This window comes from Mytilus trossulus, chromosome 5 (genome assembly GCF_036588685.1).
Source record: "Mytilus trossulus isolate FHL-02 chromosome 5, PNRI_Mtr1.1.1.hap1, whole genome shotgun sequence".
In the NCBI taxonomy this organism is placed as follows: domain Eukaryota; kingdom Metazoa; phylum Mollusca; class Bivalvia; order Mytilida; family Mytilidae; genus Mytilus; species Mytilus trossulus.
Window position 1 is genome coordinate 25,521,376 of NC_086377.1, and position 13,510 is coordinate 25,534,885.

The 13,510-nt window shown below is 31.4% G+C and overlaps 2 protein-coding genes across 2 annotated transcripts; both read right to left on the reverse strand.

Moving 5' to 3' along the window:
- Nucleotides 1-2,525: 2,525 nt before the first annotated feature.
- On the reverse strand, nucleotides 2,526-7,915 carry LOC134718700 (uncharacterized). The gene is made up of 3 exons (XM_063581364.1): nucleotides 7,799-7,915; nucleotides 5,638-5,883; nucleotides 2,526-5,031 (listed from the first exon to the last, which is right to left on the reverse strand). The coding sequence occupies exons 1-3, from the start codon at nucleotides 7,830-7,832 to the stop codon at nucleotides 4,811-4,813; spliced, it is 501 nt and encodes a 166-aa protein (XP_063437434.1). The 5' UTR covers nucleotides 7,833-7,915; the 3' UTR covers nucleotides 2,526-4,810.
- A 1,783-nt stretch (nucleotides 7,916-9,698) lies between these two features.
- LOC134719543 (uncharacterized) lies at nucleotides 9,699-13,296 on the reverse strand. Its single transcript, XM_063582536.1, has 3 exons — nucleotides 13,182-13,296; nucleotides 10,991-11,257; nucleotides 9,699-9,949 (listed from the first exon to the last, which is right to left on the reverse strand). The coding sequence occupies exons 1-3, from the start codon at nucleotides 13,210-13,212 to the stop codon at nucleotides 9,843-9,845; spliced, it is 405 nt and encodes a 134-aa protein (XP_063438606.1). The 5' UTR covers nucleotides 13,213-13,296; the 3' UTR covers nucleotides 9,699-9,842.
- Nucleotides 13,297-13,510: the final 214 nt, after the last annotated feature.

The window sequence follows — 13,510 nt, forward strand, 5'->3', positions numbered from 1 at the left end:
GTTATACAAAATTAGCTGTTATCATAGGGTGAATTTAGAATAATTAAAATTCAAACGTATTTGACGTTTTATTTAATTCACGTACTACTTTCAACCTTTTTGAAAATCCTATTGACAATAAAATGTTTGGCTTATCCTTTTCTTACTTTATATTTACAGCTAAAATTGAATGCATTATATTCAAAATTAGTCAAGCGTATAATGTATAAAACGAGAACACTAAGTAACATCTTCTTGCTATAGTTTCTTTAAATAACCCTGTATAAACACGATAACAATAAAGCCGGAAGTAGTGGCTGCTAAGCCATTATTCAGAATGTATTTAATCTAGAAATCTTCAAATACCAAATCCAAAGTCTGAATTCTTTAAAAATACTTTTCAATATTCTGGTCTAATCATTTGGAATAGTTTGCCAAATAATATAAAGGATTTCAGACATTTAGAAAGCTTTATGCAGAAATTTGCTATTCTCTGTATCACAAAACAAAAGGAGTAGACAAACTATGTTTAGCACATTCTTGTCATGCTAGTTTAACAGTCTGTTTTCATGCTTGTGTATACATTATGTATTTGTAATTGTGTACATCTCTATTGATTATTGTGCTATATGCATTGATAGTTATATGAATTGTTCATTTAAATGAGTGAAGGTCTTGTGTGAGATTAACAAATGTAATGTTAAATGAGTTTCTTTCGTTAAAAAGAATTTATTATTATTATTATAAGCGAGCATATTAAGTTCGGTGCTTTTCTAAAGGTAAAGTGTAAGCGTAAACGGTAGATTATTAAATCATTCATACAAGTAGTGCACATTCATATTTCTTTATATAAAGTAAAATCACAAAAATACTCAACTAGAGGAAAATCAATTCGGAAAGTCCATAATCACATGGCAAAGTCATATAACAATACGCATCAAAAACGAATGAACAAGAACTGTTATATTTCTGACTAGTACAGGCAGTTTCAAATGTAGAAAATGGTGGATTAAACCTGGTTTTATAGCGCTAACCCTATCACTTTGATAACTATATGATGTTTAGTAACACGTCCTAAATCACACATGCATGATTAGATGTTTCAATTTAGCTTCGACTGATAGGTTTGAATGTCCCGTTGGTTTCTTCTACCACCCCTGTTCTCGTCTTTTAGATTTACTATTTTGTTTTACTTTAGTTTGAAAGTCTTTCTGGTATCTATCGCCCTTATTGTGTTGGGTTTTATTATTTTGAATTACACATCTGATATTTAATTTTACAAAAGGAAATTTAAACCATGATAAACTATTACCCGTAAAATAACACCAAATTGATATTTTGAATTGACTATTTAGAATTACTGATCTGATATTTTATTTGAAAAGGGATATTTTAACTATGATTCATGATTACCCATAAAATAACACTAAATTTCCAAGCCCCCCCCCCCCCTCAAATAATAAGGCATAAGATATCATAGTCAGTAAGTTCATTTTTAAATGTCGTTAAAAAGTAAAATCACAAAACTACTGAACTTAGAGGAAAATCAATTCGGAAAGTCCATAGTCACATGGCAAAATCAAATAACAAAACGCATAAAAAACGAATGAACAAGAATTGTCATATTCCTGACCTGGTACAGGCTTTTTCAAATGTAAAAACTGATGGATTAAACCTGGTTCTATAGCGCTAACCCTCTCACATTTAAAACAAACGAACAATTGACCCGCATGTACTAACATCGGTGACACTTTTTATCTGTTTCTATTGTACATTGTTAACTGTAAACTTCGGAGAAAATGGTGGACAATGAATAGTCATTTAAATTAGGGATACACATGTTTTATTAAACTCCCATCTGATTTCTTGTAGACTAAGACTAATCGACATGTAATTTAAAAAAAATATAGAATTGTGAAATAAATTCATTTCTGCCAATAAAGCTTCGCAATGTCTTTAAAAGGATTTCATTTTATAGCACGCCCAAAGAAAAACCATTGCCAAACATCAAAAAGTTCCGTTCTCAAGTTAGTGAAACAGCCAGACACACAGACAAACACAAGTATAATATAAATAAGATCTTTAGGGTTAACAGTTTGTCATACACTGGACCTTTATAGATCTTTTAATTGAGCATGGGAAAAGTACTGAATATATTCCAGACAAAGAGGTAGGGTCATTTTCTGCTGACTTTTTTCCATTTGATAAAATAGGTTAATCATGTTTTTAAAAAGCCTGATTGATGCTTATTATAGTTATGAATATACGTCACATCATCTATTTTCATACCTTGAACAGGTATTTCTACAATAAACAAGGCCAAGACGATTTATTTTTTGTTTTTATCAATACTGATTTTGTTTGTAAATGTTTAGAAGTGTCCAAATATAATTCATTGAGTTATCAACTAGAAGATGTTCAAAATTAGTTATGTTTAAAAAACCCGTTGCCTCAGTTAGCGTGTTAATATCGGTAAGTGATTGTAGTGTACATGCATTATATAGCTTTATTCAACATAAAACTAACAGAAAAAAACAATCCAAAAATAATTAAAACAAACACATTTAATTTATGGACGGTGGTAACAATGTCAGTACTAGTACACAGTTTGTTGTTTTGAAATTGTTCTGCTCTGGCATTTCTTCGTTATGTGTATATTACACACAAAACGTTAGGGCTTCATTGTGATACATGATCAATTATCGTGTTATTGGTTAATATGTACAAGCACCTACTTCAGTTTGACGGCAATTGTTCCTTGCATATATATAATAAAGGTGAACACAGTAATTGAAAGTAGGTGAAGAGTATGGATAGTTATAGGAACGCACACAATAAGCAACACATTACTTTTTTCTTTAATGAAATGATTTATAGTCATAATGACTCTTTGAATTAAACAAACATCCCAAAATATGATAGGAATATTAAATTTTAATATTTCAACACAAAAAATGCAAAAAATCTTTGTGAGATTTGAACACGTTCTTTAAAAAGCAATCCAATATTTAATGTTAGTAATATGCGCTACCGATGGAGCCACGGCGACTCTTAAGGACGAATTTGTTATTAAGCAGCTATATAGTTGCACTTGAGTGATGTTCCACTATTTGTTAAAAAAAGTTGTTTAAGGTGTTGAGGACAGTCTAAGCCAATTTCATTTTTTAGGATAAAAAAAGTTGTACAAAAACACGGTATATTCCGCATATTTGACTTTCGTCTTTTTTGGGGGTTAATTAAAAAAAAATCAGACATCATTATATATAAAAATCCAGATATTGATCAAAAATCATTTTTATTTCTTGTTTTTATCGTAAATTTTATTCTTCCAGCACTTTTTGAAATTGGCCCTTCTATGAAGAAATTGACCTTTCCTCTTTTACATTTTCATGATACTGCACGATTTGAATATTGTGAAAGAGTTTGCTGTAATTCTTTAGAATTTGTACGGATCCACATTAGATTGACAACACTGGTTGAATATAACTCATCACGATATTTCTAGAAACAATATCTCACTGTACAAACAAATGTAGTAAACATTTAAGAAAGATGTTCAGTTTAGGTGACCAGGTTTAAGATGGTACATCATAAAATGATGAAATATCATTATATGATATCCAAAGGATAGAAGTTCAGAGTTGTGTTTTGTTCCTCTTTCGCGAAAGATGTAAACATGTTAAAGGTTACTTAGACCATTAGTTCGTCGTGTTGAAAAACGCTACTTTTTATATTTAATAAGAAACTAAGAAAATGATACAAAGTTAATCTGAATGTTGATTTTTCTTTACTTTAAGTTTATTATATAACACAAGTACATCAAAGTTAAAAGAAATATACATAGTGGAGATATTTGTTAGCAGTAAATCATGGACACAAAATTACTTCCCCTACTCTGGTTCACAGAGTTATACTCAATACATAGTTTGACCGTCTATTATTCAGCACAAAAACTGCACAAATTTATAAGGTAACTAGTTCTTATCATTTTTGTTACGGATATTACTCCAACTGTGTATTGTAGTTGATGAATGTGAACAAAAATGAAAGATGGCAAATTATAATGAATCCAACATTTCTGTAATGCTTCACTAATCAATAGAGCGCTTGTTCAATGTTCGATAATTCACAATAATAATTAGATTTATCTTTTAATTGTTATTATGTATTCAAAGTCAAGATGATTAGGTTAGAAATAAGGACGTCCGGTTTGCAATATATATTTTGTACTTTATATAAAATGTTAGTTCCATTAGTTCATACATAATACACCAATTAACACTAAACATGTATCCTTATTGATTAATGATCTTTTGTCAGTCAATGTAAGAGATAGAAAAATCAAGTGAATAAACCCATCATAGAAACCAGGACTAACTTAAGTATATACGCCAGACGCGCGTTTCGTCTAAAAAAGACTCACCGGTGACACTCGAATCCAAAAAAGTTTAAAATGCCAAATAAAGTACGAAGTTGAAGAGCATTGAGGACCAAAATTCCTAAAAGTTTGGCAACATACAGCTCGGTTATCTTTGCCTGGGGACGAAAAGCCTAAGTATTTAAAATAATTCAAAATTTTGTAAACAGTTAATTTATAAATATAAATACTGAACTTCAGTAGTTCAAGTAAATGTCTTCAATAAAGTTGAACACACTTACTTTTTCAAACAATGTATCATCTGTAATATATTTACTCAAACATTAAAGATTGTTATACCAAAATTTAAAATTGATCACATTGTAATGCAACGATGGAGATTTCTGTTAGTATTGTCGTTATCATGCTGATTTATTCCACAATTATTGTCACCGTTGTCAGTCCTGTTGACCATCAGTTCTGGTACGCAGGCGCATTAGGGGTGATTTGATGTGAGTACATGTTTCTGCTTCCTGTTTGTGGCGGATATATATAACCGGTTGTTGTGTTTGTTTGCTGGTAAGTATACCGTCCTTGACTTTCATAATGATTATGGCCAGTGGCTGAAGGATATTGCGTGGCTGTTGTGGCTGTTGTAGTTGGTGGTATGAGTCTACCTCGTTCATTTGATCCTCCTATAACAATGTATTAAATCAGATTCACTTTATTTAGTGGTTTGTCTCACATTTAATGATATTTATATATTGCGAAAAGATCACTCAAATACCAAACACATAATTGATAAGTATTTTCTACCCAAATTGATGGATTTTGACATTTGAAATGCCGTTACTTGTTTTTGCTGAACTTTTAAAGAGGTTCGGACTTCTTTACAAAAAAATGTTTGACTTTAATTAATTCACCAAAGCAAAGATCTGCGTTATAAATGTGATATGAGAATGCAAAACAACGACATCCGGAATCAACTTAAGAAGATTTTAATCGCGAAGAAACAAGGTTTCCTTAAAGAACTGGCCTAAACAAATATATGTTTGAGCTAGATCTACAATTGGTCATTGCTGGCAACCTCAAAGCAAGGTTGTGAAGATCAACTATTGCACCTTATTCCCAAATTGTGTTAAAAACGTATTCCATGGGTTAAATGTGGGATATTCCAAATACAACTAAACCCAGGACAAGTGATTTGCAATTATGAAAGAATGAAAAAAATATTGCCCAAAGGTAAACAAACAAATGGAACTGACAATTATGAAACTTTCAAAAAGTCTATGTACACTTACTGATTACGAATGAATCATTACGATGTCTTCTTCTACACAGGGCACAAATTATAAGTAGAAATGCGAGAAATCCTGCTGCACCAAGAAATATTCCTATAATGGCTCCTGCATCCTTACAGCAATGTTTTTTACCATCTATTTCGGTTGAACCACAACAACCAGTAAGGCAGAACTCGTAGATCGAGTAATCGTTATAGGAAAATGGTGACCATTGTTTATAATAGCACGATCCTGCATTACTTCCAGCTGCAGTATGATAAAAACTATTGGTTAGAAAAAATGCATTGTACAGTTTATATGGAGAAAAAGAAACCATTTGAAAGTTTATTATTAAAATTCATAATTTTAAGACATATACATTGCCTTCCTTAGGGATAATTTCTCTACTCTCAGAATAATATGAAATACAACTGTTCTTTAATGTTCAACGATAAAATATAAACACATTCAGTTTAGTTATGAGCTGTTCGTAACTGTTATAGGATAAACGTATTGTAAAAATAAAATAACAAAACTATCAAACTCCGAGGAATATTCATAATCAAATGGCAAAATCAAAACTCAAACACATCAAACGACTGTCATATTCCTGACTAGGCTTCTGTGCTAGGGTAGATTGTAAAAAATTATTATAAGTGACGTATTTTAGACTGGAACTTTGTGACGAAAAAGAAGGAATAATTGTCCGTAAACTGCATAAAAAAGGTAAATGATAACATCAAGTATCTATCACTGGTGTTAAACTGGTAACCATAACTGGAATTACGACGATCCCATAATGGAGACGGCAGAAATAGGTAAAATCTTTACAATAATTTTTCTCAAATGCAGCATGTTTTGTCAATAATTACTCAGCTGCAAGGTTTTTCTTATACATCATATTTCAATCTTAACGTAGTACTGTTATTGTCTAAGTGCTTAGACAATTGCCGTTGGAAAAATCGGGATGATTATCGTAACTCTATGGCATTGTCCTTGTTTGATAATCGCAATTTCCTAATTGGATAATAATAACCGAAAAAGGATAAATGTGTCTTCCAGCATTTCAATGGTATTTTGTGTGTAAAAACGAAAATTTCTAGTTAAACGATGACATTAAAAGGGCAATAGCTGTTTACTGATGTTAATCAATTTCTCATATTTGATTTATAACAATGAAAACTTTATCCAAACTATTGGATGTCTTAAACAAGCAATTAGACGCCATTGCATTAATTATCGAGTTGACCATATAAGCGATGTGAACCTGAATATAGATATAAATAGATTAAGCAAACTCGTGCTGTTGGATTATTCTAGGTCTATTTTATTTCATATTAAAGATAAAAAACAAATGTTTACCATCGTTTGTACCTATATAAGAACGATTTTTTTGGATCGAATCAGTCAATCAAATGATTTATCTTTGTTGCACATTCAATGTTGACATTCTTGCTCTTTCAACAATTCTACACATACAATTCACGTGTTATCCATCTAAGGCTAAGGGGTTATATTTTGTTTTTTTACTCTTTTACGCAAAATAAAATAAATGAAGTAACTTACAGGTTAATATCTAGGACAAATTTACTTACATATCTCGATTTATAACTGACAACAGTGTGCATAACTTTTTAATATATATACATGTTCCTGTTAAAGATATGGAAAATGAAGCAGCTACCGAGTCAGTTATTATGGTAAGTAGATATTTTAATTTCATTCAAAGTTTCAATGTTGCGTGCGCGTTCAATGTTATTTTTTGATAAAAAAAAAAGGAGGGTATTAAAAATCCATTGCTCTAAATAAAAGTCCCGTATACCACAAATTTGATATGCCATGCTAGTATGTTTTCCTCTAATATCATGTTGAGACTAAAATTCTGCGTGTAATGAACAAAAGTTTCCACCAATAACTTTTTGACTACATTATCGGATTTAACAGTTGATACTTGTATCGGTGTATATGAGTGTTCATATTGCCCTTTTCCTTATTTTTCAATAAAAATGCATATCTTTGCTCATTGTTGAAGGCCTATAGTTGTAAATGTATGTGTCATGTTGGTCTCGTGTTTCTGTGTATTACTGTTCTAATTTATTCTGTTTAGTATGCTTGAAAAAAACACATTTAAAATTAATGCGTTAAGGTCAAGGTCAGTACACAATACGTATAATAAACTTACCGAAGATTGACCATAGTACTACAAGTATCCTCATATTTCTATTTGTATGAACGGGTACGTCTCATTTAATTTTATTTTCGTTTTAAGTTTATTTCCTGGTTACACGGGAAAGCGGAAGGTTTCACTTCCTTATATGACTAATAATGTGTTCTATTGATAATTATGAAATGGAACTTTATTGATACATGTTGTATTGTTATTGATTATAACTTCCGTGATATGAAGGTCGTGAAATCAAGCACAATTAGTTCAAAACATATTTTATTATTCTGTTTATTTAACTATTTTGTACTCACAAAGACAATGTTTTTGTTCGTAAAGGTGAATTCGAATTTCGTTACAGGCCTTATACGTGTAGCGAACATATTCGTAGGCAGGAAAACCTTCAATTTTGTATCAGATGAGGTCGGCGTTCAACACACTTATCCACTAGAGAGGAGGTTTGAACTCACAGCCTAGTGATCACTCAAAGTAGACTAGTTAGACAAAATTACACCCAGACAATGAAAATAGCACTTCAAATTATGTTCATGAACTATTCATGAAAGTCCTTATCATATAATGCTCAAACCGAAACTTTCGATAGTTTGCAATACGAACAAAACGAGATCAAAGACAGTAAAGGATTAAATTTGTTTTCGGAGGCGACAGCAGAAACAATGACAATAGCTAAGTCCAATCATGATCATCAATACTGGATCATTTACAAATTTGCACCGACATGAACAACCGGAAGTGTGAAATAGGTAAATCATGACATGTTCATTCTTCTGGAGCATTAGATATTACCATCGGGTTTTGTTTTAATTCTTGTTGCTGATTTATTAGATATATATGGCAATGTAATGTTTAAGTGAAACTGTTATAAATGAAAAAACTATCAACCAAATTTCAAATAAGTAAAAGCAAGCAATGATTGGCAATCATACGCCATTCGACAAGGTTAAAAAAATGTAGACCGTAAAGTCGGCTATAAAAGGTCCCTACATAATACAAGTAATAATTTTATAACAATTCAATTGAGAAAACTATCGGCATAGATTAAAGAAAAAAAATATGACAGACATGAATTAACGTTAACCACTGAGCTATATGCTCCTGATGTTTATTGAGGTTTGATTTTTGATTATCTTATTAGAAATAAGTAAAGGTGTTAAGGTCAACTATCCACCAGAGCTGTAATGACGTTGACATGATCAATTATACAGCGCACACACTTCAAGAATGCTTAAGTAATTAACACAATAACATCATTTAATTTCAATAAAACATTACAGTTGCAATGAATTTCATAAAAGAAAAGAATGGTTGATAAAAATAGAAAATGTAAAAGACACATTTTTCAAAGACACCAGCCAGACCAAAGATCACCAAACAGTTTATTTAAACAAGTTCATCTGTTCAACTGGACACCACACTAAATTCCGAAAAAACACTAATACATAACAAACAAAAATGTGTCCCAAAAACACGGATTCCCCATCCGCACTATCATTTTTTTACGTTCAATGGACCGTAAAAATGGGATAAAATCTTTAATTTGGCAAAAAAATTATAAATAGAAAGATCATATCATAGGGAACATGTTAATTAAGATTCAAGTTGATCGGACTTCAACTTCATCAAAACTACCTAGACCAAATACTTTAACTTGAAGCGAGAAAGACGAACGAGCGAACGAACGGAAGGACGAACAAGCGGAAGCACAGACCAGAAAATATAATGCCCATATGTAGGGCATTAAAAACACACGCTTAATGCTTGACGTTCATTTTTTGTGGAAATCACACCTTAAATACTTCATACCTAAAATTAGTTTTAATTAACTATATTTCATATTTAAATATTTTAATATATATAGCAAAAAACAAAATAAACTATAGCATAATCGTTACATGTTTCAAGGAAAAATAAAACAACGAAACAATTGTGGAGAAAGCAGTTGTTGTATTTTAATAACAGCTGAAAACTAAGCAATGCAAGGTCTTCTTTGCAGACGCATTCGCAATATATATTGTGACGGGCTCTCATTATCAGTTCCAAATTATGTTTCATGTGTTATTCCGTGACTTTGATACTGCTTTTGACCATCTGTTGACAGATTCGACGGTGAACCTGGTTTCACTAATCTGTCTCGTTCAGACGACACATCTGAAATAATTATATGATTTAACATGAAATACATAAACCTTTATTGTTTTTTCAGTTTATATGTGTGTTTGTGTGTATTGTTTTATTCCCATTTGTTAGCTTTATAAAGATACAATATAACAATTCATGAAAAAGAAACACAAAAAAAATGTAAACAACACAGGTAAATGTCGTCTGAACGTTTTTGTAAAACTACAATTTGATTATTTCAGGCTGAAAAAAAAAACGACATTGAGAGGCCTTTTTATAAGCATACATTTACTTGATCTAAACACGGAAAGTTATAAGTAGAGCATTGTAGTTTCAGACAATAAATCAATCGCGTATCTTAACAAACAAGTAATTTTTGGGGCTCATTATAGCTAGATGTTCAGTGTGAGCCAAAGCTCCGTGTTCTAGACCTTACTTAATTGCTAACTTTTACATCATGTACATATTGTGACAAGGATGGAAAGTTGTCTTTTTGGTACTGATACCACATACTCATATATCTATAAACAAGCCTGAAATTCATTGGTTGTCGTTTGTTAATGTGTTACATATTTGTTTTTCGTTCATTTTATTTGTAGATAAATGAGGCCGTTAGTTTTCTCGTTTGAATTGTTTTACATTGTCTTATCGGGGCCTTTCATAGCTGACTATGTGGTATTGGCTTTGCTCATTGTTAAAGGCCGTACGGTGACCTATAATTCTTAATGTCTGTGCCATTTTTGTCTTTTGTGGATAGTTGTCTCATTTGCAATCATACTACATCTTCTTCTTTAAAATTTATAAGAATAGATTCCACTAAAAAATATACCTTTATGTGTGTAATAATGCAATACTTTGAAAATGTTTTGTAACGTTACAAAATCAAATTCACATACTAGTATATCTATGAACAAGATAAATTCTTCAAAATATGAAACAAAAGTGAATCTTGCTCAAAAAGGAAAACAACATGTTATGTGTGTCCGAATCAATTTTTTGGATTAACCTCAATTAGGAACGCTGACAGCTGAAAAATTTAAAGCATAGAATATAAAGGGACCAAATTCATACCATTTACAAGTAAAAGTCTACGTCGTTTTTGTCTATACACGAAACCAGCAGTGACTACCAGTCCAACGAAGAGAACCAAAGCAATCAGAATTCCAATTGTAGCACCAGTAGAGTCACAGCACTGATTAATACCACCACGTTTATAGGCGCCACAACATCCAGCAAGACAGTACTCATAATGCGTCGTTGTATTTGTATAGAATTCAAACGGTTTTGGAGTGAACACGTTCATATGTTCATAGTAGCATGATCCTGCATATACTTCAGCTTCAAAGAAAAAAAGCGTCTTTTGTAACACCCAATCAATGACAATAAACTACAAATAGGCGAATTCCACTTATAAATAATCTTGCAAATCTATTTGAAGTACTGTTTACGGCACTCAAAGTTATAAAATAAAAGCGGAAATAAAAAATGTATATGCAAAAAGATATGTTATGTAAAGACACTAAACAGGAGTTAGTACTTGAATAACACGTTCAATAACTTTCGCTTTGGGAGATGTGAAAATTTGTTTACGATAAAAAAAAAATCATATTTCCCTGTGCCGATGCCCTCATGTAGTATACATTTTCTTAGCTGAACACCATGGGAAGAATAAACTAAATGTATAATACTTTTATATCTATATGAAATTCCATTTTGTCTTCTTGAACATGTTACCTTTGATTTTAACTAACTAAGTGACATTTCTATCCTAAAAATAAAAATAGGGAAAACGCAGAACTGTATAGGATCTGTCCTTGTCTTGTAAAAACATGATATCAAGCTGATAATTTAAAACTTGCAATTTGGCTAATAAAAAGTTCGAATTTCATATATATTTGATGTCTGATTATAGTTATCAGAAGTACCAGGATTATAATTTTATACGCCAGACGCGCGTTTCGTCTACATAAGACTCATCAGTGACGCTCAGATCAAAATAATTAAAAAGCCAAACAAAGACAAAGTTGAAGAGCATTGAGGACCCAAAATTCCAAAAAGTTGTGCCAAATACGGCTAAGGTAATCTACTCCTGGGGTAAGAAAATCCTTAGTTTTTCGAATAATTCAAAGTTTTGTAAACAGAAAATTTATAAAAATGACCATATAATTGATATTCATGTCAACACCGAAGTGCTGACTACTGGGCTGGTGATACCCTCGGGGACGAAACGTCCACCAGCAGTGGCATCGATCTAGTGGTGTAAATAGTTATCAGAAGTACCAGGATTATAATTTTATACGCCAGACGCGCGTTTCGTCTACATAAGACTCATCAGTGACGCTCAGATCAAAATAGTTAAAAAGCCAAACAAAGACAAAGTTGAAGAGCATTGAGGACCCAAAATTCCAAAAAGTTGTGCCAAATACGGCTAAGGTAATCTACTCCTGGGGTAAGAAAATCCTTAGTTTTTCGAATAATTCAAAGTTTTGTAAACAGAAAATTTATAAAAATGACCATATAATTGATATTCATGTCAACACCGAAGTGCTGACTACTGGGCTGGTGATACCCTCTTTTAATTAAAATGGCAGAAAACTTATAAAAGTAAAAAGCAAACGTATGTTCATACACGGACGGACTAAACTTTCCAATAATTTTTATCAAAATTAGATTCATTGGCATTATACAGTATATCTACATTACATGTTCTATATGCCAAATGTTGAGAAAGCTAGGAAAACCCGCAAATACCTAGTTTTGGATAAGCTTTTGATGAAAGAGAGGTAACCTATTTTTACCTAATTTAATATCGATAAAGCTGTCAGATTTATCTTTCCAGTTGTATATCAATATTTCTGTAAATGTATTTGAAAGAATAGAACATTTCTTTATAAGTAATGATTTTAAAGCACAGTTTGAAAACACTACATCATTCATTAAAAAGTTCTAGTCCAAATTATTTATATATGATTTGTATTCAATTACTATACATGAATAAAATATTTGTGATAAAAATGCAAATTTCACTAGAACAGTATTTAAGGGTGTAGACCTTTGTCCTGGGAGATAACTCTTTGAATCAGTTATGCGTTTTTAAAAGTCAAGTATCATCAATGTATTTTAAGCATTTACCTGAAACAGATTAGATATAGTCTATGTAACCTAGAAGCTTAGAATATATTTATGAAAAGGGTTAACACAAATGTACTGATGATTTTAAGAGTTACTTCCCTTAACCAAGGTCTACCTCCTTAAAACTTACTGATTAACGACAACAATATTCCTTTAATCATCTTTCTCGAGTTTTCTATTTAGACTGGTTACTTTATTAAACGTTCTCGTTGCCCTCACGAGTAACAATCAAGGCGGAAACTTTTTCGTGTTTCCTGCCATCTAAATAGTATAATAGAATAATATTATATAATGGGAAACGATGTTATTGCAATGAATAGTTTGAATTTAAAAACATGTGTGTCCTGAACCGAATTTAATACATAATATATTTTGGTAAAGGGCAATAGGTGAAAGTTTGTTTAATTATTATTTGATCAATTTGATCAGAAATACATTGTAAATTGTGAGCCTACACAA

Bases quoted from the DNA above. Each gene is read 5' to 3' on its own strand.
- LOC134718700 (XM_063581364.1), bottom strand. From the start codon at position 7,832: ATGAGGATACTTGTAGTACTATGGTCAATCTTCG. The intron at 5,884-7,798 runs GTAAGTTTATTA...ATCATACTGCAG, and splicing joins AGTACTATGGTCAATCTTCG to CTGGAAGTAATGCAGGATCG. The intron at 5,032-5,637 runs GTAAGTGTACAT...ACATTGTTATAG, and splicing joins TAATGATTCATTCGTAATCA to GAGGATCAAATGAACGAGGT.
- LOC134719543 (XM_063582536.1), bottom strand. From the start codon at position 13,212: ATGATTAAAGGAATATTGTTGTCGTTAATCA. The intron at 11,258-13,181 runs GTAAGTTTTAAG...TTTTCTTTGAAG, and splicing joins AATATTGTTGTCGTTAATCA to CTGAAGTATATGCAGGATCA. The intron at 9,950-10,990 runs GTATGAATTTGG...TAATTATTTCAG, and splicing joins TAGACTTTTACTTGTAAATG to ATGTGTCGTCTGAACGAGAC.